Source organism: Colletotrichum jinshuiense, chromosome 4 (genome assembly GCF_051148585.1).
Source record: "Colletotrichum jinshuiense chromosome 4, complete sequence".
NCBI classification, from domain to species: domain Eukaryota; kingdom Fungi; phylum Ascomycota; class Sordariomycetes; order Glomerellales; family Glomerellaceae; genus Colletotrichum; species Colletotrichum jinshuiense.
In genome coordinates, this window is record NC_139311.1 from 3,766,278 (window position 1) to 3,794,186 (window position 27,909).

General features: G+C 56.8%; 7 protein-coding genes across 7 annotated transcripts; 4 read left to right on the forward strand and 3 right to left on the reverse strand.

Moving 5' to 3' along the window:
- Positions 1–557: 557 nt before the first annotated feature.
- Positions 558–815, forward strand: EsH8_IV_000936 (uncharacterized protein; the record flags this gene model as incomplete). Its single annotated transcript, XM_083265826.1, has 1 exon — positions 558–815. One exon carries the CDS (start codon positions 558–560, stop codon positions 813–815), a length of 258 nt encoding a protein of 85 aa, XP_083124721.1.
- Positions 816–2,503: 1,688 nt separating this feature from the next.
- Positions 2,504–3,512, reverse strand: EsH8_IV_000937 (carbonic anhydrase family protein; the record flags this gene model as incomplete). The annotated part of the gene is made up of 2 exons (XM_083265827.1): positions 2,504–2,892; positions 3,035–3,512. 2 exons carry the CDS (start codon positions 3,510–3,512, stop codon positions 2,504–2,506), a joined length of 867 nt encoding a protein of 288 aa, XP_083124722.1.
- Positions 3,513–16,607: 13,095 nt separating this feature from the next.
- EsH8_IV_000938 (uncharacterized protein) lies at positions 16,608–19,193 on the forward strand (the record flags this gene model as incomplete). Its single annotated transcript, XM_083265828.1, has 3 exons — positions 16,608–17,600; positions 17,720–19,093; positions 19,146–19,193. 3 exons carry the CDS (start codon positions 16,608–16,610, stop codon positions 19,191–19,193), a joined length of 2,415 nt encoding a protein of 804 aa, XP_083124723.1.
- A 1,191-nt stretch (positions 19,194–20,384) lies between these two features.
- Positions 20,385–22,108, forward strand: EsH8_IV_000939 (tRNA dihydrouridine synthase; the record flags this gene model as incomplete). Its single annotated transcript, XM_083265829.1, has 2 exons — positions 20,385–20,534; positions 20,618–22,108. The coding sequence occupies 2 exons, from the start codon at positions 20,385–20,387 to the stop codon at positions 22,106–22,108; spliced, it is 1,641 nt and encodes a 546-aa protein (XP_083124724.1).
- Positions 22,109–23,024: 916 nt separating this feature from the next.
- Positions 23,025–24,707, reverse strand: EsH8_IV_000940 (uncharacterized protein; the record flags this gene model as incomplete). Its single annotated transcript, XM_083265830.1, has 2 exons — positions 23,025–23,696; positions 23,745–24,707. The coding sequence occupies 2 exons, from the start codon at positions 24,705–24,707 to the stop codon at positions 23,025–23,027; spliced, it is 1,635 nt and encodes a 544-aa protein (XP_083124725.1).
- Positions 24,708–25,114: 407 nt separating this feature from the next.
- Positions 25,115–26,592, forward strand: EsH8_IV_000941 (CCDC47 family protein; the record flags this gene model as incomplete). Its single annotated transcript, XM_083265831.1, has 3 exons — positions 25,115–25,187; positions 25,298–26,162; positions 26,220–26,592. 3 exons carry the CDS (start codon positions 25,115–25,117, stop codon positions 26,590–26,592), a joined length of 1,311 nt encoding a protein of 436 aa, XP_083124726.1.
- A 295-nt stretch (positions 26,593–26,887) lies between these two features.
- Positions 26,888–27,478, reverse strand: EsH8_IV_000942 (MTH1187/YkoF-like protein; the record flags this gene model as incomplete). Its single annotated transcript, XM_083265832.1, has 3 exons — positions 26,888–26,957; positions 27,054–27,156; positions 27,301–27,478. The coding sequence occupies 3 exons, from the start codon at positions 27,476–27,478 to the stop codon at positions 26,888–26,890; spliced, it is 351 nt and encodes a 116-aa protein (XP_083124727.1).
- Positions 27,479–27,909: the final 431 nt, after the last annotated feature.

Consider the following 27,909-nt stretch of genomic DNA (forward strand, 5'->3'; position numbering starts at 1 on the left):
CCTTTCACGGAACAATCAGCCCAAGTAGTATGCAGATCCCGGCGTAAATACAACCAGTGAGAGAGTACGAGCCCGGAATAAGCATGGTAGCCAAGGGAGCCTCAGCCTGCCTTAGTAGCTGCCTTACGAGGCCAAGTCCACTCGCGGCTCGCATTCGGTCGCACTGATGGGGTACCCATGCCCGACCGGTCTCGTGTGGGTCCACCATCGACCGGCCACCCGGCCAAGTCGGCAAACGGCCACTCGGGGCACAGCATTCTTAGACCACCGAGCCCTATGGCGTCGTCCATCCATGCCGACCAAGCGGTCGTCAACGTGAGCCAAGAAATAAGCAGCCGTGCAGCCGCGTTCGGCACTGACGAGCCCTTCAAGCATTTAAGGACGGGGTACCCCGCGGCTGAAGGTATGCATCGTCTCAATCAAACCGTTTGAGTATCTCCAATCAGACTCTCGTCCCAACTTCACACACCAATATCCACCCAAAAACCCCCCCATCTTGAAGCAAGCCATCAATTGAGCCTCAAAACACACCTTCATCACACACACACACAAACAAGATGTCTTCCCTCACTCCAAACTTCGACATCCCCCGTCCCAAGAGCAGCCGCGCCGGCTCCGACGCCAGCTCCATCTCTGCCGACTCCTTCACCACCAGGAGGGCCGTCTCCCAGGACTCCCCGCGCCCCGCGAAGCGCAAGTCCTCCCACTCCCAGGCCGTCAACGTCTACACCCACTGCGGCCGCCACAGCTCCCAGTTCCTCTTTGGCGGCCGTTCCCTCGCCGACATGGCCCGCTCCATCTTCAAGCGGGACTAGGTTGTCCGCGTGAGTGCTTTCCATTGGAGCACGAGCCGCAAAGGCTCCCCAGATAGAAAGCACACGATGCAAAACTCTAATCCGCACGGGCTGCCGCCCGTCGCCGTCGCCGCCGCCGCACGCGACCGGACCGGCGCCCCCCCGGTCAAGGCTTCGGCGTGTGTGCGCGGGCCCTCCCTTCCCCTCCGCAAATTGGCTCGACGGGACCGCCAAGCGGCTTCCGGCGCCAAGCGGAGGGAAAGCTCGCAATAACCGTGTCCCCGTCTCCGTGTGTCTTCGCGCTCTGTGCATTGCAAACCCCCCCAGACTCCGCAGAGTGATAAGACGCAAAGCAGAGATGCGGAGCACAATACGCGCGAGTCCCCCCTCTCGGCGCCAAGACGTGACTTCCCCGTTGGGACAGTCGCATCACGCGAAGGACGAGAAAAATGACAAAGACTTGGAGCGCACACAAAAAACAAAAAAAAAAGACCACAATCCTCCCCCCACCAGGCAAATCCACCACGCTGCCTGCTCATCAGTCATCGCCAACTCCACACAGTACACACGCCAATCCCTTCCCCCTTATCCCCTTCTCCCTCTCCATATTGGCGCCTTGGCACGCCCAGATACTACGAGCAGAAGGAATGAGCTTGAACTGTGCCAAGTGAAAAAAACGAAAACCGTTGAACAGAGGAGCAGAGGGGGGGTAAGGATATGATTGGTACACGATTCAAGGCGCCAAGAACGGCGCACCAATCACACGATCGCTGCGTTCCAACAACCATCATCCCATTGGACTTCCTCCCCTCGACTCTCCTCCTCCGGGGGGGAAAAGGAGAGACACACAAGTGCCGCCGCATTGCGGAGGTGGAACGGCCCCATGAGCGTAACATCGCTCCGGTCAACATCCGTCCCTTTTTGGTTTCCTTCTTTCCCAACCGCCCTCGTCGGCAAGGGACGGCGCACGTTGCTCTCCCAGCGACGGACAAAGAAATGGCCGGGAGTCCGCTTCTTCACGAAGACATTTCGGAAGGGGGTGGAGGGGGGCCTTGACGGCCATGCAACAGTCGTGTGTCTCCGCCGGCTGGGTTTTTTTTATGTTTTGTTTCGTTTCGTTTCGTTGGTATGGCCTGTCGGCGTAGGTGGCAACTGGAATGTTTTTTTTAAGGGTTGATACCATGTAGTCAAACTGTACTCCTTTCAAGGGTGTTTTTGAATAAGTGTAAATGACATTCATAACAATAAATCGGTTCGTCCCAAAACGTCCTCTTTGCTCCTTTCAGTGCCCCGAAACGTGACTCCCGGTACCAAAGTACGTAGGCGCTGTGACGTACAAACATAGTAGAAGCTGTAGGTAGTTCTCCTATACAGCCCCATATTCCCCACCCCGTATTTGGTTACATAGTCATGTACGACTATGTACGGAGTATGCATATTACGTACCCGGCCAACCACCGCCTTCCAGGACACCTCCCATGTCAATGTATACGACTATGTGCGTATGCCGCCCCTCACGAACGCCAGTTAAACAACACTCGCCTCTGTAAGATCCACAGCCTGAGCCATCCACCCCCGTAAAATTACACTACGATGCCCACTCGCCCACACAGCACCCCAAGCCTCTAACCTCTTTCTCTCTCCTTGTCTCCCAACCAAATCTTCCCCCGCGACCCCGTCGTGTCTCCTCGTTCCAAGGGAAGGGTACCTCATGGGGACACGGCGTTGAGCATGACTCTCGAGTGGTCCAGCAGGTTCGTGTGCCCCGGCACGTTCTGTGTGTACCGCGAGTTGAACTTCATGACCTTCTTGGCTGCGCGGTACGTGACGTCGTCGACCCTCAGCGGCTCCGCGACGACGTTCCACGCGATGCCCTCCGTGCAGGGCGGCGTCGTGAGGGACCCGTCGTACTGGTACACGTCCGACTCCTCCAGCAGGGACTTCAGCTCGTCGAAGTCGAGTGCCTGGGTCTCGGAGTGCGAGCCCGGCTCGGCGACCTCGTCGAGGTGAGCAAAGACGTTAGCGAGGAAGGGGGAGGGCGCGCTGTTGTCGACCTCGATGAGGAAACCAAGGACGGAGTTGCTGGGGCCCGTGGAGTCTATGGGGTTCGGCAGTGTTAGTTTTCTTGCTCCACGCTTCACGACAACCCTTCCCCGCTGCCCCCTTTGCAAGAAACAAGCTAAAGAGGGGCCCGGTGAAGGGCGAGGCAAACAGAAACACAGAAGGAAAGAAAAACTCACTCTTGAGCTGCTCCGCATCGGCCTCGAACACAAAGTGCACCTCCATGGGGAAGTACTCGCTGTCGACTCTGTGCTCGCTGGGCGTGTGGAAGTGGAACTGCTTCAGGTGGAATTTCCTCCCATGCCTCGTCAGCGTGCCGTTCTGTGCAACGATCTCGAGCGTGCTGCCCAGGTTCTCGAACTCGGCGCCGTCTGGCAGCGCGGGCAGGTCGAAGCCCAGGCTCGCGCCGGGGACGACGGTGGCGGATGTGTCGTTGAGGTTGATCGGCGACTGCTGCGAGCCCGTGGCGCACTTGGAGCTCTGGTTGTTGTGCCCGTGCCAGTTCAGGGGGCCCAGCAGGTCGTTGTAGCCGAACTTTGCGATCTCGACGCCGCCATCACGGGTTGCGAGACCGTGGCTCCGGGCGTAGAGGGAGGTGCGGTGGTGGCAGATGGCCGAGGCCAGGGAGACGAATGGGAGGATGAGGGACGACTTCATGGTGTAAGTGAGGCAAAGCAGGCCTCAGTTGTAAGCAGTTAGAGTTGTGAAAGAAAGACACAGCAGATATGATGGTGTGAGTATGAAGGGGTGGGAGAAACCGCCTCTTTATCCTTCTGCGATCTCCAGAGAAGAAGATCTTGTCACATCTCGGACGGTACCCGCCCGCCCATACGGGAGGGGGATCCTCCCAGCATCAAGAGCGGTTACAGCAGCGGGCGTCATCTCATGAGGTTGGGTGTGATGTAGAAAGATAGGGTGCCTCCACACTGCACCGTGCCTGCGTGCCTGGTTCGCTCCGTGAATCAGCGAAGGAAAGAGGTCACCCTCTCGGCGGGCCAGGGTTGAGGAGAGGGTGCCATGGGACCCGTCAGATAGAGGTCCTCAAAACCCCACCAGACCAGGTACATTGAAAGGCGCCAAGGCGCCCAGAAATTGAGAGGCGCAAGAGGGATCCAGACAATGCTTGTTTGTAGTATTTGGTTGGGAAATTTGGGGCAGAGACCGAAAGGCGGTGCACCGGCAAAGTGGCGGGTTCGTTATACATACACACACACACGCACACACACATGAAGGTGCAATATGGGCAATAATAAGCAGCCGGGCTTAGTTGCTTCATTCTTTGCTTCGTTCTATTATGGTGCCCATTGTCAGCAGGTTTTAAAAAGAGCCACCACCTAGCGTCTCCATCGTCTTCAAACTTGCCCGTCATGGTCGTCCAGATGTGTAATCAAGTCGCGAAGGAAAGGCGCCAGTGCTTTGGTGTGATGACTGTAGCCGGAAGGAATCCTGCGCCAGACGGAGGAGCTTATGGCTGGATGGCGCAGCCAGCGTAACAGGCTCAGTCCGGTCCATTGGTGTCCGCCGGCAAAACGGTCGACCGCGGATGTACTTCTACCCGTTTGATCCGTACAAACAGACATTCGTCGAGCAATATGATGTATGTGCCTGGTGTGGTTGTCGACGGAGGCAGAGTGGACTTGTACGTCGATACTTGCCTCGCTCGTCCCAGATCCTCGGCAATCCCGCGGTTTGTTATTGGACGAACTCATGCCGGGGGATGCCACGCCACTGCGGCGGGTGCTTAGAAGCTGAAAATAGGTATAAGCCAGAGCCTCGGCTTATGTCTAAACCAGTTGTTCAGCCCGTCCGGAGAATTTCCAAGTCAGGCATGCACGAGCTTGAAGACATGCGACCATTCTTATTGCGCCCTACAGATGTTTATTCATCGCAAGCCATAAGCCACCATATGCCAGCCACGTTTTGCTGCTGCTGAACATTTTGTGGGGGCTGCTTTGTGCGACAACGGTTCGTGTGCAACAAGAAACCCTTGGGGGACGACCCGTTGGTTGTGGCAGTTGAGCCTGGGCAACCACGGCAACTCGACATGACGTTTGTTGAAAGTCAGCAACAAGCGTTTCTCATTTTAACCCCTCCGTCTTGGCCCACCCACTTGGCATTGTCCAGACCGCGCCCGCCTGTGTGCCATCGAGTTGTGGGCAAGCCCACCGGCTGCTTAGCGAGGTGCCACTCCGTCCGCCGCCCAGCGCTCGCCGTTGAACGCCAACCGGCTGGGCACTGGGCATGCAGGGGGCCCTTTCGAACCGATGCCGGGAAATTCTCGACCACTGCATCACCAGTCCGGGGCAAGCTGGGGAAGAGGGGGCGGGGCATTCAACGATTGCCAGCTCCATTCGCTGAGACATTTCCCAACTGAGGGGTTTTAGTGACGGGTTGGTCTTGGAGGTTAATCTGACATCAACCGGAATATGACCGAGATGGCGGGGTTGAACAAGAAGCAGACGACGAAGAAGAAGATCACTTGCCTCCCATGTCGCCGAGAGGTTGGACGCTGATCTGTTGAGTCCATCAGAATCACGCCATCTGGTGTAACCGCATAACACAGGCTTCCCTTCTTGATATTGCCATCGTAGTCAAGACGTATTCCTTTCGGGAACCCCAGCCATATAAGTACACGCAGTTGCGTCTCGGGTTCCATTGCACCGGCTCCTGCTGTTCAAGTCGTGGATTCGACCGCAGATATGGCCACTTGAAGTCTGCCACCACACTCGCCGACATCAGGCCGGACGAGCCAATGTTGCCTACCGGACGTTCGACGTCATAGTGGCACTTGGCTGGCAAGTCATGGCAAGTCAGTATCATGGCCCATTACATGCGAATCAAGTCGCCGACAATGTAATCTCTCCCCAGGCAAGAGCATCCAACTACGCTCTTTCGGCGATAACCGTAGGCCTTTGTAGACTCGGCTGGGTGAGCTACGCTGTACAAACGGGGTTCTATCTCCCGGTGGCAGCGTCAGTTACCAGCCTGGCAATCGTTTGAGCCATTGAATTTGGCCATGGCAATTTGCCTGCAAGCCAGGAAACTGTGACGAATATTCGACGGCAGACAGTATCTACGCTGTATACTTGAACCCGCCCGACGGTGCTGTCACATCGTAGAGGTCCTCCTTTCAGCCTTGGGTATATCAAGCATGGATTTCCCGGAGAGAATCGACTTTGTCCGTAGTACCGTTTGGAAGGCGTGTCGTTCGTTCACTCATAGGGGCCGCAGATCCGGAAGGCCGGCGGCATGAGGGCACCCGGCTCTACTCAGAACGGGCTCCCGGACCGTGTGGTAGAACAATGGGTTGCCAGACCAGCCCGGTAAACCCCCCTCGGTTGCCAGCATATTCCGCACCTGCAGACAACCTGACCGGGAAACGGCTTGCTCACGATCCATGCCTGGGTCGGTCCACCTCGTAGGCACGCACAAGTGTCGCAGGGCATCAACACAGCATCTGCGTGCCGTCAGACCGCCGCAGATTCTTGCGGCAAACTTATCCGCATGCGGTCCATCGACGAGCAAGCTCCCGCGAGTTTCGGCATTTGACCCTAGTTTCGAACCGGTCGTTCTGGGTTGTAATGAAACGAGTACGACTATGTTAGTACAGTAGATGGAACGAGCTTCAAGTCTGTTGGTGGTATCGCGTCTGGGCTCCATCGTAAGGTTGGCATGGCGAGAATAGACCAAAGACATGGGGCGCAGCTACGCCAAATGTGCGGACAAGCAGTTCCAGCCATGGGCTCTAGGGATACGACACAATATCATATTGGCCGTCGACAGACATGGCCGCCAGGTGGGCTGTGGTGCTTTGGTTCAAGTTCTGCATCCTCTCCGACCGGACCTCCAAGTGGTCGTAGCCTCGGACGTCAGCGTCTTCGAAGACATTCTCTCCGGAAAGTTCAAATCCGGAACGATTCCAACGAGCGAGAGAGGTTCAAATACTGCTTTGGGCATCTACTAGAAGTTTGTGACTGCAGGAGCGACCTCGCTTTTGACCTTGAGCTGACTGTCCAAGGAGTGCCGAGTGGACTATCGAAAGAGGCCGTCTACCTGCCGAGTTCTTCGACAGGTGACCCGCGACGGACGTTATGTCTGTCGATTGACCGATGAACCCGGCGCCTACGCAAGTATTCTCTCCAACAGTGCTTTGTTTCTTTCGTCTCGATGGTGTCACGTCATGGGAAAGGCTCTTTCAGTTCACGAAGGTGGTCTACCAATACTACCAATACTACTCGGTACAGCATCCGCTACTAGTTAAATTAGACCGCCCCTCGCGTCTTTTTATTGATATGACGACCATCTATAAAGGAAAACCAAGCGCCCTATATGCTGCCATGGTGATGTTGACCATCGCGTGTGCAGAGATGTGGCTCACGCTGGGCATCGACGCTCTCATGCGCCGCCACTCTGTATCCTCCGACTTCCCCGGCACCACATCGATGTTTCGGCCCCGATGGTGGGGTTACCTTCAAAGTTTGAGTTCTCCGGAGCCCCGACGATCATACGTACGTTCGCTGTCTGGCCCATAGAAAGCCCTGGCCACGCCCGGATGCAACCCGCAGCCACGCCCGGGGCAGACCACGTCATACCTCACACAGCATGAGCAGCCACAACGAGCCTCATTGCACACCGCCGACCACCTCAAACAACTCTCGCAGCAGGTGTGACGCGGCATCCCGTCCATTGGGTCGGACGGTGACACTTGTCATCCGCCATTTCGCCTCAAGTAGATGAGACGGAACTTGCCAAAGTACTTTGGCGAATCCCCTCGGGAGTTGAGGCTGTCAGCCCAAGACAACAGGCCACGCCGGGCCCGATCTTGAGCGACGACCATCCCGCTCGATATGTGGGAAGCCCTGGCAGAGTTGCACGGCGTTGGACGGGGCTGCAGGCGGCCGTGTATGGAGCGAGCCGGAATACCATCCCACGCAGCCGTCTGGAGTATGACAACGTCCACCCGGCTTGGCTCGGAACAATAACACTGCCGAACTGATGGTGGCAGGCCATGTACGGGTGCACTGCACAGTACTACATTCCGAAAACAGGGACAAGACATTAAAAAAAAACACAAGGCAGGTAGCGATGCTCCATATGCGTAGTGACAGTATGAATGCTCTGTGAAGTTTGTCAATAGACTATCCTGGCAAGGTTGTCTCGCTAGTGGGAAGCGGGCGTTATTTGCCATGGCATCGTTTTGGTCACTTATCATCAGTTGAGCGCCGTAAGCGGGCTATAACGAACGTGTTAATGCCCCATACATCCAAGAATGGATTCCATTCGCGTGGGGGAATAATGAGCGCTCCCAAGTTGGACCTGAGCCTGTGCAGTACCGAATAGGTTCTTGGAGTTGGATTGCCCAGAGCGGCGGGCCATTGGACCGGGATGTTTTGTCTGTTTGGACCGTTTGGGGAAACAGGCCGCCTTGAGGCGTCTTGCTATTGGGGGCCGACGGGTGAAAGTGGATGGAGCGCGCGGCCGTCTCGGCTCTGCTGCTATATTGAAATGCTTGATTTGCACATACCATGGCAGCATTATACGTTGTCCTCCCGGTCTCCGTGCTCTAGTCAGCACACGTTCATGACTGTATTTCGCTAATCGTTCGCGGAAGACGTCTTGTGCGCCCGGCCTCGGTAGGTTTAAATTGAAAATGATCCATGGCAAGGAACTTGCGAGTGCGGGGATGAAGTTTGGTTCCTTTCATCTCACCGCAACTGATCTGACACCCAGGATGGGGAGCCCTCGCCGCCTGCGGACAAACTTGGGGTCATGGCCGGCCTTGGCCGTGCGAGCTGCGCGCTCCTCGGGATCGTACCCACGGGTGGAGGAGAATGGGTCCTGCAAGATAGCGCCGATTGACCGGCCAGTATGGCCTCATCGGGCGTGCTTCGCTCTTTGCCGTTGCCTTGCATCGCGCGCGGCGCTCGCATTGCGCATCCTGCACCTTGAACCTGCTCGAGGCACCGCGTGTGTCTTTCCTCGAAGGCGTTGTCCTGCAATTCGTCGCCGCCGTCCCACGGGGCCCGCTAGAACGGACGAATGCTGACGGACTGTCTCTGGTAGACTGATCGTCCCCGTCGTCTTGCCGCTAGGCGATGGCGTTGTGGATAATAGTGATGGTGCTGCCGACCAGAAGACGACGCCAGGAACCCACAACCCTTGATCGTGGGGCGATGCGAGATGCTGCTGTGCGACTGAACTCCCTCGAGGGACGGTTCTCCCGTTCTGCGACCAAGGGTGGACCTCCTGACCTGATAGTTTGTGGCTTGCCGCGCAAGTTTGCGTAGGGAAACGGGGCCGCACAAATGGTGAGGCACTGGGTGTCAACTCTTGACAATCTCCATGTCTCGCCTACAGAAAAACGCTAACCAAATAGCCCGGGTTCGAAACTGGAGCCATGGAGGTGGTGCTTTGCATGTTCATGGTCGTTCGTCAATCAACTCCGGCAGACAACGTCGAGGCAGGGGTAAACTTGGGATATCACTCCGGGCATGTTGTTGGCTCTCGAGTACCGAGCTTCTGCCATCTGCTTAGCGTACTGCGCATGCAGTGCAGTCAGGCACTCAGGGTTGCAACTGGCAGCCAAGCAGCCGCCTCAGGAAATATTATTGCCTTTGGCCGCTCCCCAACCCCCAAAGCGATCACCACCGAGTCGGTCCGGGGACAGGAAGATCATGATAGGACAATCTCCACAGGGTGCGTCTGATCTTCAGCGATGCTGCCAGGACACTCGCGCATTTGACCTTGGAAGAGGCGACGACTGGTCCTTCCTCCTGCAGCCTGCAAGGTTGATCCAGATAAAAGGTTGGGATGGGACGGCCTATGTCGGGGAAGAGATTGCACAATGGTTTGGATGAAGCCAGATCCAGATCCGAGTCCATGAGAGGACACACACACACACACACACATGATGTACATACAGACCCGCCAGGTCTGTATCTGCCAGACTGTTTGAATCCAAGTGGAATTCGAGTTTGAATCGCAAAGCTGCATTTCAAAGGATCGCGCGTTGGCGTGGCTGATTCCCCGCAAGTCCTATGCAGCACGGCGCATGTAAAATCGCAGCGTCGCAGCGGTCGGGATCTGAGCGCCGACCAATGATGATGCGATACTGGTCCCCCGCACAGCGCAGGACGAACAGACGGATTGAAGCCATCCCAACGACCGAGCGCAGGAAGAAGCAAGCCTTGCATATTGCGGTCTGCTTCTGTGCTTGTTGCCATTGTTGACGGCGGGGGGGGTGGACGGACGCGCCGGGCGCGAGATTGCCGAGCGACCGTGTCTCTTCTAACTTTGAAAGTCCCCTCCTCCCCTCCCCTGGCCGAAGCTTGGGGGCCAGATGAATCGAAACAGCCGACAGACGAAAAGCAGAAAAGACTCGTGTGCGTGCTCGATACTGGCATTGGTTAGTCCAATCGTCGAGCGTTCCCCCCAACCGAATAATTGGAGAGAACAAGATGCAGGGAAGTTGCTGGAAGGCATCGTGAGCCTGGAGCGCTCAATCGACGGGGCAGTGGGGCCTGTGGAAGTGCTGCTCCGGAACAACGCTCAGCGCGGGTGTTACCTTCCAATTGCGTAGCCGAGACACACTAGACCAGCAAAAGTCGTCTTTCGCGGTTGGTGCTCCGTACGGACTATAGAGCAATGAACCATAACATGTCCAAGACAGTTATTTGGCTTCGCTCGATTCGCCATGAGTCTGGTGTTCACATGGGAAAACCCGTTTGGTCTCACCAAAGTGGCCGGCATGGTCGTACTGTACAGATGCCAGCGTCGCGTTCAAGGGATAGAGTAGCTCCCTTCTGCGACGTCCTGCCAGATCGGGTCATGCTCGCGGAGGGCAAGGAGATGATTAATCTATCAGGAGAGATGTCGTTTTCCCCACGCCGGGCGAGAGTCGGCTAATCGGCGAGAGCTCACATTACTGAACACCAGACTCAGATTCGATACTAGATGGGGGTGTTGTTAGTGCAGATGAGCTTGCTGTGGCGCCCAGCGTCGACGTAGCGTTTTGATACCAAAGCAGCAAATACTCATTCATTCGGGTTCTGGGATCCTCGGGCGACGGAGAAATAATAATGACAGTAATAATGGCAACGGGATTGCAGATGGCCGTGCAATGTTTAAAAACAGGGACGAGAGTATATGCAGCCCCCGTGAACGAACCTCGGCGGAGAGTGTGCTGCTGCAGGTAGATGGGCGAAGGCAAGAACAAATAAACGAATTAAAAAAATAAACAACAAAACTCTGCTCTGCTTGCTGGAAGCTGCCGGAAGTTTATTGATGAGGAAGACCTGCGTGCCATGGTGGCATCTCGACAGTCAGGACCAGAGAAGAGGCAAGGGCTGACTGCAAATAGCCTGCTGGGCTCAGCTCTACCATCTGCAGTGGATCAGATGTTAATGCATGGAGGAACCCTCCACGATGGAAATCAAACCCGTTCGACGATGAAGCATCGGCGTTTGGGAACGCCGTTTCAAGCAGATGGCGGCACGTTTCTAACGAGATTGAGTCCCGTCACCTGGCCTGGGCCCTGGGCTTTGCCTCGCACCTGTGGCAGCCGCGAGCCGTTGGCTCCGGCGGCGGCTTCCCTATCGAACCGGCAGCGATAGCGACCTCGACCTCGACCTCGATAGCATCCATGCATGGCTCAGTGGTGTGTCCGGCTTTGTCAGGAGCTGACGATGAGCGACAGTGGAAGGGGGAGGAAGGCTGCGCTAAAGTAAAGCCCAAGCGCAGATATTACCCGAGGCAGCCGTTGCTCGGTGATTCCCTTCAGCCCTTCCATCCCGTTATCCTTCAATCTTGTTTTGATGCCGCCCAAGGCCCAAGTTCGACATGGCCTGATCAACCTTGACCCTGCCTGGGCGCTGACTTCAGCACCCGGGACGAGCGGTCTAGTCCTTGCGCCTGTGCCTGTGCTTGTGCTTGGATGCATTTACCAGCCAACTTTATTAGCAATGCTTGCTACAGGTACACGCTGCATGCATTGCAAGCCCCGAACGACAGCGCAGAACCAAGGACATGGGCGCGCATCATTCATAGTGTTCGCCGATCTGGCAAATCTGCGAATCAATGCACGGCTGAGTGGGAACGCAGCATTTGCCACCAAGAAACAATAGTTATTAGTTATGCCGTACGGAGTACAGTGCCATACTTTGAGCCGGCCGTTCAAGGCTCCCGGGAAGACCAACCTACATGGTACATTGCTTTCAGCACGGCAGGGCTGAACTGGCTGTTGTGTGCGGGTAGGTTGTGCGCTGCATAGCAGACGCAGTAGGATGCAAATTGCTGGCGACCGGGCCTTTCCTTGTAAATCATGCTGGCGGGCCCTGGCTCTCCTCTGTGGTCGCCGATGGGACGCCTTCATTTCCAAAGCATGAGCTTCTTACTTGTGGTGCGGAGAAGTTGGGAGGGAGCTGTCCAAGGGGGGGGCTCTTCCCCGGCCCAAAGATGCCTGTAGCAGCTCACCGCAATTCACATTGGATTGCTGGTAGGTTGTGTCTGTCGCCGCGTTGCAACTGACCGAACGGCTTACTGGACCGCGCTGTTAGCCTTCAGATTGTCTCTGTTCACGCCGTGCCCGTCCGTCCCCCTCCTCTGAGCCCCGAGGGCAAATTACCTGCCCTGCCAGTATGCGAACGCGCATCACGTCTCATCGGCAGGGGCACCGGAAAGTTGTAGGGGGCCGCAACGCCGCCGCCGCATCGCCGCGAAAAGCGATCAGGGCCCGTTAGCAAGCGCACTAGTCCGCTAGCCTTCTAGCGTCATTCTCCACCCCGTCCTCGTTGTTGACCTGACCCCGTTTTCGGCCTGTGGGAATCTCGTGTATGCTTGTCATGACCGCGGTCGCGGTCGTGGTTGTGGTGCCGCCGTCGCCACTCGCGGTACGAAATGTACAGGTACAGAGTGGGCTGGGCATGGTCGTTGCCCCTTTGCATGTAAGTGTTCGCCCACGTACAACATACCTCGAGTGTCTCTCTCCATTTGCCCACCTCTCTCGTGTATGTGTCACTGGTGGCCCGTTGGTCGTTGGTCGCTAACTTGTCTCGTCGACCCCTGACCGGCTTCTCGCCATGGACTAAATATAGTGTATAAAGACGAGCTAAGGCCCACGGTCAAAGGCATGAGAGAGGTGAGGGGGACCAGGACCGAGGGCCAGAGAGAATGAAGGAGCAACAAAGGAAGCAGTAGTGAGGTCATTGGAAATGTGCCAGCAGGCCCAGAGATCGGATCGGAAGCCGGGCATAGTCAACGTCATGGTGGCTGTTAACGGCAGCTGGTCTCAGGACTCGGGCAGGTCGGGGTGCAGCATTCTGAGGGGAGGGTGAGTATGCATGTGTGAAGTGAAGGTCTGATTGCCTGGGCGGGCAGTCGAGATGTCGTGTCAACAGGACAGGGCACACTTCCGCTCTCTTGCTGCGTGGTCCTCCGGATATAATGTAAATCCCACCGTCCGACCCTGCTTGCTGATGCCGCCAAGCTGCGGAGCCATCACGAACGGCTTCAGTCCCTCTCTTTCTCTCTCTCTCTCTCTTGTCCCCGTCGGCGACCACCCGGATGCCCAGGCCAACCAGGGCAAGTCCGGCAGCAGCTCCAGATGCCCTCAATGGCCCGGTTCCGCAGATTGGCCCTCGTGGAGTGGGAGTGGACAGGTCAGACCGGCGGAGTAGCCCTGCAATTTTTCCCTGTCGGAACAGGGGACGCCATCCCTTCCGATATGCACGTAGCATTACCTCACCACCTTACATAGTAGCAAGGCGAAGCCACTGCGGTGGGGTAATTCTGAAGCCAAATACGGGGAAAGCATCCCCTTCTTTCTTCGTATCCGCCGGCTCATCACACCCAACAGGTGACTGACGACTGCACCGCGCCGCACCACACTGCACACTGCGCGCTGCAGAAGGAGAGACAGCGACAGAGACAAGACTGAGGCGACCGGAGACGTGATTGGCCGGCGGTGTTGGTAAGGCATGCTGTTCTACCGCTGTGGCGGTCTGTCTTTTAGTCCGCCGAGAGATGCATCGCATCGATGAGCTGGAGCTGGTGAGTCGGGGCAGGCAGTGCTGTACAGTACCTCCGTTCTTGGTGAGATCTGCTGGTGGGTTGGTCAAGCCGAGGAATCTACAGTTCGTTCCATTGTGTAGGTGGGAACCCGGCAAACGTGCCTGTGCGGGTGTGTGTGTGGTGTGTGTGTACATGGTATGTGTGAGTGAGTGAGTGAAGAGTGAGTGTGCCTCAATCCCGAAGACTTGGCTCCCCTATTGTTCAGCAGCCCGCTGTACCCTACCGCTTCCGTAGTGGTGTGCCTTGCGCAACGGTCCCAAAGCGAAGGGTTAGTTGGTAGCGCAGGCTGGTAGTGCATACGTTTGGCGATGGCTTTGGAAGCTGGGCGTTTCGTTTCCGCCTCTTTGGGCGTCCTTTTGCGCAAAGCAGCACGGGTACAGGGTGATATTACGTATATTTGTTGTTGTTTGTTGTTGTTGTTCCTGGGGAGGCGTTGCGTCTCCTGGATGCAGCATCTCATCCCTGGCCTGACTGTGCCTGTGTCTGTGCCCTGCGCGTGTGGTCTTCGCGGTCGTGATGGTGGTTGTTTTCCAATGCAGATTGCAGGTCAGGCAGAGAGGAGGTGAGCGAAGAGCAAGCGCAAGCTGCGTCGGCCGTGCTCTTATTGTTGCGTGTGCGTCTGCACTGCATGTGTTTTGCAGCGCTCTTGCTTTTGCATCTGCCTCGCCCGTCTGTTCAGGCTGGCCCCCCGTCCGTCATCTAGCCCGTCCAATCCCGTCCTCGATCCTTCAGGCAGAGCAGATACATACAGTACGGGCTGGCGTGTTGAATGTTTGTGGTTGTGTTTTTGTTGTTTCCGTTCGACTTCCTCATCCAGGAGGCACTATGGCGCGGGCATTTTCAATCGTCCAGGGGCAAGGGGGCGGCGTGGCTGTGATTCGCCGCCTCTCGCCGGTTCGCCCAATGACATGATGGCAAAATTCTCCAAGCCGACAGACAATTCCCCATAAGACGAAGAGACGCGTTCTAGCCATTCCTGTTCGGTTCACTTGACTTGATGGACCCGCCCTGTGTGAGTGTGTGTATGTGTGTGTGGCTTTGGGGAGAGGACTGGCGGTGTCTCACACAGGGCTTGTCGTGTCAGTGCCCATCCTTTCGTGCTCTCAGCACCAGGTTCGTCCGTACAGGACCAAAATGGTGCGTGTTGCTGCGTGGCGGGTACTGCTAGTAGGGGGCAACTGGAGACAAGCCGATGAGCAGACGGGGGGAGAAAGCACCGCACTTTGCACGATTGATTAGGACCAGTCAGACGCGACGACGGCGAACAGGGGCACCCAGGCTGCCGTGGGAGAGCACAGGGTGCATGGGTCAGGGTCTTAAAGGACGTATCGCTACTAGCCCCGAAAGCGACAAGGGTACTTTGGTCCAAAGTGGAACTCCCATCATCGTCTGGCTCCAGCAGACCAATGCACCATCGGTACGATACCAAAAACCTTCCCATTTGGCAATCTCCATCTCGGCCCTGCCTCCAGTGTCAGAAACTCCTCCTCTCCTCCTGGGAACTCCCTCTCACCACACCCGACTTTCTTCTCTCTGTATCCCCTCACCCAAAAATTGTCTCTTCTTTTCCCTTCCCTTCCCCTTCTCCCCTCTATTCACCCCCTTCTACCGCCTCTCTGCCCATCCAAGCCCCCCTTCCCCGTATCCCAAACCCATCCCGTCGACATCCCCCTATTTTCGTCCAAAAAAAAAAAATCTCGAAATTCCCGAGAAGTTGCCTGACTCTCAGGGTCCTTTCCGACTTTGTCTCCATATTCAATTCCCCGGTTTAACGTTGCCCCCGATCACTCCTCGCCTCATCGTCCTCTATCGTCCTCTTGCGTTCCTGTCGCCTTCTTTCCTTTCCGCGTGTCGCCTGTCCGTCTTTCCACGAGCAAGAAAACCAAACAACTGCACCCCTCAACCCAACGCCTGACGACTGCCTCTCTCCTTTTTGTGACCCAAGGCCTCGAAACTCCTCTCCCCTGGCTCGACGACAGGGTGAAACTGCTTAGCTGACCTGTCGCCATCCCACTCTCGTTCCTGACGATTGCTTCGCTACGATATCGAACCGGATACGAGTTCCTCACATTCCCATGTTCCTGGTCGATTGCTAGCCCTGGTTCGAGTTGTCTCTGTGACACTTGATCTCCCCTTCCCTTGGCCGATTCTTCTGTCGTCCTGCACCATCTCGACTTAACTGCTTTGCGGTAGCAGCGAAGCACCGGCTCTCCCTCCCCCCCGACTCGACGAATATCTCGTTGCCCTTCCTGGCCGCAGGCGACCTTCAATTCCACAACCAAGTTTTGATGCCAAACGACATCTTGAACGAGAACGATCACTTGGGACAGAACAAACGTATTTCCTTGCAGTTGAAAAAAAGAAGGAAGGTTCGTACGCTTCGTGCCTTGCTTGCCAGTCCAGGCGACTTCAGCTGTGTCATGCATTGTTTATGTGTCAGCAGCCCTGTCGTGCAAGAAGGGCATTCGTCCTCCGACTGCGACGACAAATGGTTACAGCCTTGCTAACATACTCGTGTGCCCTCAGTACCCAGCATTTTCAGCCAGCGATCTGGTAGCCAATCCATCTCTTATCCCTTTTTGACCTCGGTTCCAACTTTTGCTTGGCCCCGAGCAAGTTGCGCGACTAGACAACCGGCGAAAGAGCGTTCGTTCGGCACTTTCATTATTGTTGGTTGCTTGGAACATGGCCGCGTTGGTTCAAACGTACCCCCAGCAGACCAGCATTGTCACAACTCTTCAGTCGAGATCTTCTGTCAACATGATTCCAGCACAAGCCCAGGCGAACCAGCAGTACATGGCGGCCCAGCAGACCCAGAGAAACTTCTCGGGATCCGGCATCTACCGTGGCAGCAACGCCCCAATCCAGCCTTACGCTTTTACTAGCACCCCGAGTCTGAATACCACTGGCCAGTGGCAGCAGTACGGTGGCGGATACCGTACGGCGTCATCTCCTACGGTGCCGACACAGGGCATGGCCCAGGGACACGATGCCAACCGATCGCGCCATGCTGGAAACTCGTCAATGTCGAGCGCTACGTATAACCACGGCATGGGAACAAGTAAAGGCGGATCGCGGGATGACTCGGCGATTCCTGCTGCTCGCACGATTTCTCATGCCCCAAGACCACAGTCGGCGTACCTGGCAGGCAACACGGCACAGCAAATGAATTTCGCTCAGACCCCTGCGGCTAAGACGACGCCTGATAGGTACCGGCGTCCGGCTCTTCAACAACAACCTCGCCAGGCTAGCGTCCCATCAGGCTCAGGTATGGCTACTGTTAGCCATTTGTACAATTCCCCCGGCTCCAATGACCAGAAGAGCGCGTCAGTGCGAGGCCGGAATCCGTCTTTTCAGGGCAGGCCGAACAGTTACTACGGTGCGGTCGATGACATGCAATTGAATCATCATCATATGGCCGAAGATGGCGTACGACTCAGGCGGCGCAGCATGCACTCGCTTGATTCTGCCGATTATCCCAAGCCGCTGACCCCACAGGAATTCTCTCACCCGGAAGAACCCTCCCGCCCCGACCGCGTTCCAACCCCCAAAAACAACGAAAAGACACTTCGCATCGTTTCCAAACTTGCACCTCCTGCCGACAACAACATGCATGTCCGAAATGGCAGCGCTGAAAGCCTTGCATCAAGCCGAAGCAGTCATTCGAGACCATCTTCGGTGAGTTACCGCCCGCTTTCCTATCGAGGCCTTGCCTCATCCTTGCGATCGATTGCCCAATCACACACCGGCCCGACCATCCTGAAGTGTTCCATCGCTAACAAGGTTATTTCCACCAGTCTGCCAACCGCAACGTACCCACCCCCACGGCCAACCCCTCTTCCTCCTCGACCCGTTCAACCTCAGATGATGGCTCTTCGAAACAAGACAACTCCAAGCTAGTGAACATTCCTCCACGAAGTTCATCATCAGATGCGGCCAAGCGGCAATCTACACCCTCACCTCTCTCCAAGCCGGTGACTATGGCGACCGACTCGAGCACCCAAAAACCACCTTCCTCTTCGGGCAATGTTCCGCAACAGGCGACATCTCAGAGCGCACATGCGTCGAGTAACGCCAACGCCAGCAGCCCCGCCGCCCAGCAACTGGCCGCGATCAATCAGAAAAGCACCAGATCGAAGAGCAAGACATCTCGATTGCGCAGAGCCTTTTCCTTTGGCAGCGCCGCCGACTTTAAGAAGGCTGCAGGCCCCGAAACCACCACCACCGACGACAGCAACGCGACTGACTCGTCCAGACTGCACAAGGACCCGACGCCGGCTGATGTGTACGATGCGGAACAGGCGGCCATCGCCAAGAAGCAGGAGGAGGGAGGAATCGGAAACAATATTTACGGCGGAAGGCTGTTCTCCAGTTCGACGGATAACCTATCAATTTCATCCACTGCGTCATCCGCTTCCATCATGATCCGGAAGATGGGCCGTGGCATGAAGAAGAGCACGCGGAACTTGGTCGGCTTGTTCAGACCAAAATCGGTCATTGGCGTCCCAGCCGCGGATGCGCTGGCTCCGGAAGCCAGCCAGGCTGCCGTTTCTATGATCACCGTTGAAGCCGAAAGGGTAAACGTCAACGCCGATCCTCGCACGCAGAACGGGGGTGGTACTGGATTCCCTCATCTGGAGCGGAACTCGCTTGACATTTCCAACACTCCCAGCATGGTATCTGAGCGTGCTGGAAGTTCCGGAACCGACAGCGCTGGGCGAAAGAGCATCGTCGGCGGCGATAAGGAGCGCGCCGAGGTCCTTGCCGCTGTCCGGAAAGGAATCCTGAAGCACAACAAAGGATCATCCAGCCCAGCCCGGGAACGTGGGAACTTCGAACTCCCGGCCATCCCCAGCATCGCCGACTCTCCCATCTCCACCGCCCCTAGCACGCCGAACGACGAGGCCCAAGGTCACAAGCGATCCGGATCCGTTGCCATTGGCAGCGAAGATTATTTCATGACGGCTCTCAGACTACGCCAGGACAGCAAGAGCGCTCCGGGAACGCCATCGGGATCATCCAGGAGAAACGCGACATTCTCGCCAAGGATTGTCTTCCACGACACATGGCCAAGCGGAGAGTACGACCGCAGAGGCGAGATTGCTACCTGCAACCGCCTGACGCCCATGTTGGCTCAACAGATCAAGGAGGAGCTCAACACGTTCAAGATGGTAAGTCATGCACGACACGAGCGTTTCCTGCTGCAATGCTAATCCTTCGAAGGAAATGGAGGTTCACGAAAACTCCAAGATTTACACGCACTTCTTCTAACGACGGCCACGCCTGCAAGACGGAATCTTCCCCACCTTTGCTTCTTGATGATGGGCATCACACCCAATCATGTATTTGAACTACATTTACCATTCGACGGCGTTCAGGAACAGCATCGTACGGTGTCATGGCGTTTTCAATCGTCACTCGACAGCATTTTTCTTGCCTCACTGAAGAGCTTGCGCCAGCCGTCTTTCGTCGACTAATTTTTTTTAAAACAATGGGCGGGAGGCATACGAAGACGGCGGCCGGGACAGGATTGTCTGTACTGGCCAGTCGGTGCACATCACGGGCCCAAGGCCTGTTTGCATTTGGCAGCGATTACACGGACCTCGAGGAAACGATGGCGATAATGGCGGTAGCCTCCATTTGTCTTACACTTTTTATCAGATGGGCCCAAGCCCACTAGCGGACAGGATGAGGACTATGAAGATCCCATCGTACGCACCCGGCGCTCGGTCGGGTTTTATTGTGTCGGTATTTGCTTTGTTAGGGGGTCAAAGGACTTTTTCTTTTCTTGTCGGTTCTCTTCGCTTTACATCGCCTTCCAATTCGTCGGGTCAACAGGAGGCAGAATAGAGTGTATGGTTTTGTCATCCGAAAACAGCTTCAGTCTCAGCGAGGTCTTGATGCTGGTATCGACCGCTTCAGCGAATTGAATAGTATAAAGCGGACTGATTTGAAAAAAAGAAAGGCGAGAAAAAAAAACTTTGCATGTGAAGGCAACTCACTCTGTAAGCCGTTCTTTGTTGATTAGTACGTGCCCCGACCGACCGGCCCGATGTACCGTCTCAGTGCTAGATCCATATGAGCGTCGTGGGGACCGAGACAAGCAGTCGTACCAGGTACATTGTATAGTACAAGCTCTACTTGATCGACAACACGACGTCATTTTCGTGGGTGCGTTTCCCTTGCATTGGGGAAGCCAGAGGACCCATAGCCCCACCACTTAGATAAGATACGTCCCCTAGGGTCCTCAGCCTTGCGCCTAACTGGCGCAAGGCTCGAAAAAAAATTTCTACGCACATCGCGACCCCATTGCGTTTCTGCCAACAGAACTGCACCCCTTCGATGCCATCCTCGGTCGCATAGCTCTAAAACAACTCGGACGACATTCTGGAGGGGGTTTTCAAGCTGTGGAGGCTCCGGACGTCTCAGACAACCCGGCTCGCCCGATTCTTTTCGACGAAAATGGCGACAGAAGCGACAGAGGCCCCTGCCGCAAGGCTTGAGGCCGAAGCGGCGACTGCAACCAAGCCGAAGTTGCACGGCCGAGCTTTTTACGAGAGCGTGGGAAGCCCAAAGTACATTCTCGCTCCCATGGTGGACCAATCTGAATTTGTAAGTTGCGGCACAGCCCCGAGCGCAGTTCTGGTTACTTGTCTGAACAGGAGGACGCTGACGTGGGCGATCAATCGTTGCAGGCTTGGAGGATGCTGAGTCGATCGTTCATCCCGCCTTCGGAGCAGAAGAGCTTGGTGGCCTACACTCCCATGTTCCACGCGCGACTTTACAAGGACACGGAAAACTACCGCCAGGGCCATTTCCAGGCGGTGCGACCCAGCGACTCGAATGATCCGAACTCGGCGCCGACGCCTTGGCTCGACGGCAACCCCTCCATCGACCGGCCACTCTTCGTGCAGTTCTGCGCAAACGACCCCGATGCCCTCCTCGGCGCCGCGCTGAAGGTCGCGCCGTACTGCGATGCTGTGGATCTGAACTTGGGGTGCCCGCAGGGCATCGCCAAAAAGGGACACTACGGCGCGTTTCTGCAGGAGGACCAGGAGCTCATCTTCAAGCTCGTCAACACCCTGCACAAGAACCTGCCCATCCCCGTGACGGCGAAGATCAGGATCCTGGAGACCAAGGAGGCGACGCTCGCATACGCCAAGAACGTGCTTGCGGCGGGCGCCTCGATACTCACGGTTCACGGGAGGAGGAGGGAACAGAAGGGCCACCTGACGGGCCTGGCGGACTGGAGCATCATCAAGTGGCTGAGGGAGCAGCTGCCGGCGGAGACGGTGCTTTTTGCGAACGGCAACGTCCTGCAGCATGCTGACCTCCAGCGTGTTTTGGATGCGACGGGCGCGGATGGCGTCATGAGCGCCGAGGGAAACCTCAGCGATCCGACCATTTTCAGCCGCCCGCCGGAGCCGGGAACCGAGACGAGGGAGTACTGGCGCGGAAAGGACGGCAAGGGCGGGTACCGCGTTGATGCGGTGATGAGGCGGTATATGGACATCCTGCACAAGTACGCCGCGGACGCGGACCCCCCTTCGAGGCGGCCGCTCTTTGTCCCCGGCGACGACACGGCGTGGATGGAGGAGATGGACAAGGCGATGGCGGACGAGGACGAGCCCGCCCGCAAGAAGCGCAGAAAGGACGCGCCCAGGCTGCCCAAGAGCAGGATCCTGAGCCCGAACTACTCGGCAATGCAGCCGCACATGTTTCACCTGCTGAGGCACTTTGTGTCGAAGCACACCGACGTGCGGGACCTGCTCGCGCGGAGCCGTGCCGGCGATTTCGAGGCGTACGAGAAGATCCTGAGCCTGGTCGAGAGGAGGGTCGCGGACGGGCTGATCGAGTACGAGAGAACCGATGGAAAGATGTTTGACGACGACGAGGTGCTGGGCGCGGCGGCTGAGAGCGAGGGCCAGGAGAAGGCGGCGGACGAGGAGGAGGACGGGGAGAGCTCCAGGGGCGCGATCAAGAGGTGCAAGAGGCCGTGGTGGGTTGTGCAGGCCATCATCCGACCGCTGCCCAAGGAGGCCATGGCCAAGGGGGCCGTCTCTCTGAGCAAGAAGGACAAGGCCAAGTTGGAGAAGACTGGCAGCGGCGAGGCCGAGGAGAAGAAGGCGGAGCAGAGCGTCCAGGAGAAGGTCCTCGAGACTGACGACAAGTTGCTCGCTGGTTGAGGTTGGGTTTTGGGAATTTAGACAAAAAGCAATAGATCAAATATACCCCTCTCTCCCGAGACTTCCTTTCAACATTTGTATTCGGGGCTCGACTTTCGCAACGGAGGGTGGGCGCTGTGCACGGCGTCCCCTCCGCCCAGAAAACCGCGGTACCGGGTTCGGGCTGCCGACGGTGTCTTCGTGCTAGACAGCATTCGGGAATCATATGCAACGTCTTGCCGGAACCCAGGAGGCGTGACTCTAATCAACCCCTCTCTAATCCACCCTCGTGAGCCAACTTGCCCATCACCGGAAGATTTGTTTCCGGGGATGGACGGTAGTACTGATCTATTCGTGGAATCGAAGAAAGTCCCCGGCAACGGGATGACGTCCACAAAGCAGTAGAGGTTGTGTGTGCGGTATGACCCCATCCTGCCCACACGGGTTTGTCTAGCGACATCATGGTCGCGGAGTACCCTTTTAAGCTACACCCTGGCCGCTGGCGATGTATATTTGTAATTTCCGAATCTCTGTTCTGGGGCGGGCCGTGGAAACCGACTCTGATGTCTGCATCCCTGGCCGAGCCTGACAGAGTGTGTAATCCGCCCTCCGTAGACTCTGCAGGTCGCGTTGTAAGCGGGCAGTGTCTTGGGTTCCTGAGCAGGAGCAGATTCTTCAGATTGCGCGCCTGTCATGACGTTCACAGGCTCGGGCCACAGTCGTGTCAACAGGCTTGAAGATGCTATGCTAAACTGCGTAGAGTACCTGAAAATGAAAATAACGCCAAATGGGTATATCGGGCCCTCTATGCGTGCCCTCCCAAACCGCCACTGCGCCTGATGCCCATGTCTAATGCTCCGACCCTGATGCTCCCCGAAAACAAAAATGCAGCCGATTTCTCCTTGAATCAAAAATGCAACGCCGACTCTGACGGCCACTATTCGCCGCGCGGCTTTCCTGGCGTCCGCCGTCGTTCCAACGCATCCAGCTCTTCCCGCGACAGAATTATGCTGTCCTCCCTCTCCCCTTCGCAGTCCATTAGTTGTGACTCGTCGATCCACCCGGCCTCGACCGCGAACCTCACCACCTCGGCCGAACTGCCGAATGCCGGCACCCCGGCCTTGGCATCCGGGTCTAAGTAACGCCAGAGCTCCTTGGTGGCCTTCTTGAACTCTGCCACATCCTTCTTGTCGCCCTTGAACCCTTTGATCATGTACTGGTAGATATACGCCAGCCACAATACATTGGTATACGGCACATACACGTCCCACGACAAGGGTTCACCGTCTGCCCCCTTGGCATAGGGGGATTTGTGGGCCGATGGTGGTAGGCAGCCACGTTCTCCGCGCAAGAGGAATGATCGCATTTGGCGGTAGACCTTGCACTGCGGCGCATGGGTGCTGGTGAAGATGCTGAGCTCCTTTTCGAGATCTAACGCAATAGGCTCAGACTCCTCCTGCTCGATGTCCTCAGCGCGGGAGAGGCCGTAATCAAGAATCGTGATGTCGAGGCCGGAGTAACCGAAGTATGGCCCCGCCTTCTTGGGATCGCGTTCTAGGGGCTCCTCAGTTCGACGTATACAGAGGTTTCCCTCATGAAGATCGCGATGCTGAAATTGTTAGTCATTGTGACTTGCCCGTTCGCCATACCAACATACCTCAAAGCAAGCTAGGTCCTCCGCCCTCGCCAATGCAATAGCCACATGGAAGAAGATGTCCCATAGCTGACTCGAATTTGACAGCTCAAAGTCCTCGAGTGCAACACCGGCGTCGCCCAATTCCACCACCAAGAACACCGTGTCGGCAAGATACCGGCTCGGACTCGGGTAGAACTGCAGCCTGTCCGGGTCCTTGCGCTTCATCTTGCGGTGGAAGGTCTGGTGCGTTTCTAGTAGACACTTGGGTGCCTTTCCCTTCACAAGATACCGTTCCTTGTAAATTACAAAGCCAGGAATGTCGGCAAGCCACTCGGATATGCTCAGCTCGCCCCGCATGTCGTCTTCGGAGTGCGGTTCCTCATCGACAAGGCCGGAACGCTCCTGCGCTTTAGTCTGCGCCTTAATGGGCGACTCGAGGCGGATGCACTTGATGATGCTTGTGCCACGCTCGTTGCGAACGCGATATACCTCTGCATAGGAGGCCTCGGCGATCTTCTCAATCGTGTCTCCAGGTGGGCAGACCTCCTCCCAAGTGAGGACTCGGTAGCCGGACTGAGGCTGTTCCGGTGATTCGAAAACTTCGATTTCGGCCGTCGCAACCTTGGATACTGGCGTCGGAAGCGGGCTCTTGACCTTTGGTGTCGTCGGCTTTGCTAGCTTTGCTGGCTTTGGGGTCTGTCTCACTACCCGCCGTGGTGACACTGTCTTTTGCGGTTTGGGCGGAGATATCACAACAACCGAGGCAAAATCCCTCGAGAGTTCATCTTCAGAATCGGATTCATTTCTGATTTCGACATCATTCAACTGTCCGGTAATCTTGATGACCGACTCATCATCCGAGTCTATCACGACCGCCGCATTGGGTTTCCTCAGAGGACTTTGAGGGAGCTCGGTGAATAGTCGTCTTGCTTTGGCCTTTGTCGAGGTTTTACCATATGTGCGGGCTGCCGTTGTTCGTGCCATTTTGGAATCCGTGTATTCTCATTCGATTTCGATTTGCTGGGTTATCGGGTTTTTCTTCTGCTGCCCGCCATGAGACATCGCAATGACTGTCGTTAGCATCTATTGACATTTCATGCGGTTGTCCAGACAACAAGGGTGAGGAAAGGAGCGACGTTGCTCCGGAGCCGCTACAGACCCGGGCACGAGACCCAGGGCCCGCCAAGCTGGGCTCGACCGCATTCAGGCGTGTGTGGGGCAACGTCATTACCCCCAGCTTCCAGGAAAGCCATCCTACTGGCTGGCAAGCCGGGTTGACGACTGGCCAATTTCGCCTTCCGCTGGCGATACCTCCTCACAAGCTCGCAGCTTCACTGTCTGCAGTCTTGGATCTCGACACCACCGCAGCCAGCCATCCCCCGACCGCAGCCATGGCCAACATTCTCAACGGCCTCTTCGGAGGCTCCAAACCCTCTGCATTCCCGATCCCCAGCGGAGATTCTGGTAAGACTCCTCAATGGCATTTACCCCGTGTCGTCAAGGCTTCCCGCTTCCCCTCAGCACCCACAAATCCACCACCTCCTCAAACTGACGCAATTCGCGCTCGCACACAGATTTCGCAGACTTCGCCGGCGCTGCTGACCCGTCACCCACGCCCGGCACCTTCACTGCTTCCCCTGGCGGCGCGACCCTCGGCGGCGCACCCGCGCCCACGGGCCTGCCCTACACGAAGTGGTACAACATCCACGAGCGGCACTCGCTCAGCGAGTTCAAGCTCGAGGGTGCCATCCTCGCAGTCAGCGCCGTCATCTTCCTCATGCACATCATCGGCGCGCGTCTCAACCGCAAGAAGGCCAAGGCGTGGGCCACCGCCCACGCGCCGACCCTGAAGTCTGAGTTCGCCTCCGTCGGCTTCTCCCCGCGCTCGACCGTCGACACCGACCCCAAGGACGCGGCGGGCTTGCTGCGCGAGAAGTCTCTCTTCGAGTTCGCCAGCTACGGCACTGGTCGCCAGAATGTCGCGTTCATGGACGTCAAGTTGACCCTCACCAAGCGCTTCAACCCGGCCCTGAGCATCGTCGAGGCCGTCTCGGGCTTCTTCATCGATACCGTCGAGGCTCCCCATGACTCCGTCGAAGCCGTCATCTACCCCTTTGACGGCAAGGAGTCCCTTACCGTCCCGTCCATCCCCGGCACCCACGAGCTTCGCAGCAAGGACAACAAGAGCACATACGATAACTTCGTCTGGGCCATTGTCTCCAAGGAGCGCATGAAGCAGGTTCGCGATGATCGCTACGACGTCTCCATCACCTTCACCAAGGACCACGCCAAGCTGCCCAACTGGGTCACCATCATGAGCGAGAGCGCCGAGATTACCGAGCAGCTCTTGACCCCTGGACTCATCAAGGCCGTCGAGTCTGCCGGTGATGCCTTTGACTACCTCATCGTCTCCGACCAGCCCATCGAGAGGCCCTCCACGTAAGTCGAATACCCCCTGCGCGCGCCGTCTCTTGTTCGTTGCTGACAGTCCAAAAGCCTGGAGGAGACCACCCCTCGCAAGCGCATCTTCCTCCGCTACCGCATCCCTTCCAACAACAACTACGACTCCCTGGTGCCTCTCTTTGAGTACTTCGTCCGCATTCCCGATGCCCTCGTCTCCGGCGCCCACTTCCGCCCCGAGGTCCTGCGCAAGGTCCGCAGCGTGCGCGAGGAGACCATCGCCCAGCTCAAGAAGGCCGCCGATGCCGAGAAGGCTGAGGAGCGCGCCATTGAGCGCGAGAAGCAGAAGAAGGCCAAGCGCGACGCGGAGCTTAGCGCCCTCGACGCCAAGGCCCAGAAGAAGTACCTCGAGAGGGAGCGTGAGCGCGACCTCAAGAAGAGCATGAAGAAGCAGACCATGCGCGGTTAAAGCACTCGTGTTTTCCAGAGCTGTAAAAGTTGTGTGTCTTCGTGCATTTCACTCAAGGGAGGGTCACCGCATTGTATCTGGTTAGTGGCAGCCAAGGGGTCCGGCGGTGTCAATATTACAATTTAGGCTGGTCGGTGGGTAGGTAGTTGGGGGCGGTTGTGCGAGTGTGTGTAAATGTACCATCAAGAAAGGCGGCGGGGAATCAAATAGTCTTATCTTGTCAATCATACTTTAATAAGTTGGCATGTTGTCTCTCATCCCTTGCATCCTGCGCCGCGGGCCCGAACTACCACGTCTACTTGTCTTGCGCCAGGATGCCCTCGACACGCTTGACCTTGTCCTCGGCCGACTGCTTCTTGTCCGTCCTGTGCGTGGGCGGCGTTGTCAGTCCCAGTGTTAGTTACTCTTGGGGGGGAAGGGATGGGCGGTGCCCGCCCAGCACGGGGCGATGCAGCACGTACCTCGAACCGACGCGCATCGAGGACTGGATCCTCACGACGCCGCTCTGGTGGACGAGGGAGTGCGCCTGTCCGATGACGCGGAAGACGTCGTCCCAGCTTCCCTCTGCGTCGCGGTGTCTGTCAGATTCTATTCTCCCGTCCATCTCTCACATACTCTCTCTCACGCTCACTCTGTATCTCACACATACATACACACACACACACTCTCTCTCTCTCTCTCAGTGGATGGGGGGGGCACTTCACTCACCGACGGTCGTCCCGGCCGAGTGCATCGTGCACTTGAGCCCGCTGGCGTTGAGCAGGCGCTGGACCTGCGCGACCTCCTCGGCGACGGACGTCTTGCCCGTGCCGACGGGGATCAGGCAGAAGTCGCAGTAGGCGGCGGCCGGGGTGGCGATCTTGGAGTAGTCGATGGTTTCCGACATCTTTTTTTTCCTTTCTTCGTTCTTTTCTTTTGAGGGGAGGGGGTGGGTGGGGATGGGCGGGCTTGATTTGGGATGTACTTGAACTCTTCGCGGCTCACTTTTTTATAACGATTTTTTTTTCGTTCTTGTTTCTGGGAGAGTCGGAGTATGTGTCGTGACTTTCAGAGCGTGCGGCCGTCGGGAGCAAGCAGGCGGGCCTTTACCCAATGATGCAACAGGGTCGTATGCGTGTGGTGTGGTGTGCGTGTGGGGGGGTTTGGTTGGTCCGTAGCTTGCAGTTCCGAGGAGGGGGAGGGGTGTTTTCCTCAATGCCACTCAAATTATTACCAAACTCCAAGTGACGGAACATGGATTTGATTGAATTGAGGCGGCAATTATTCATAATGGTTATCTTATTTCCTTTCATATGAAGCCAAAGGCAGTGATTTCAC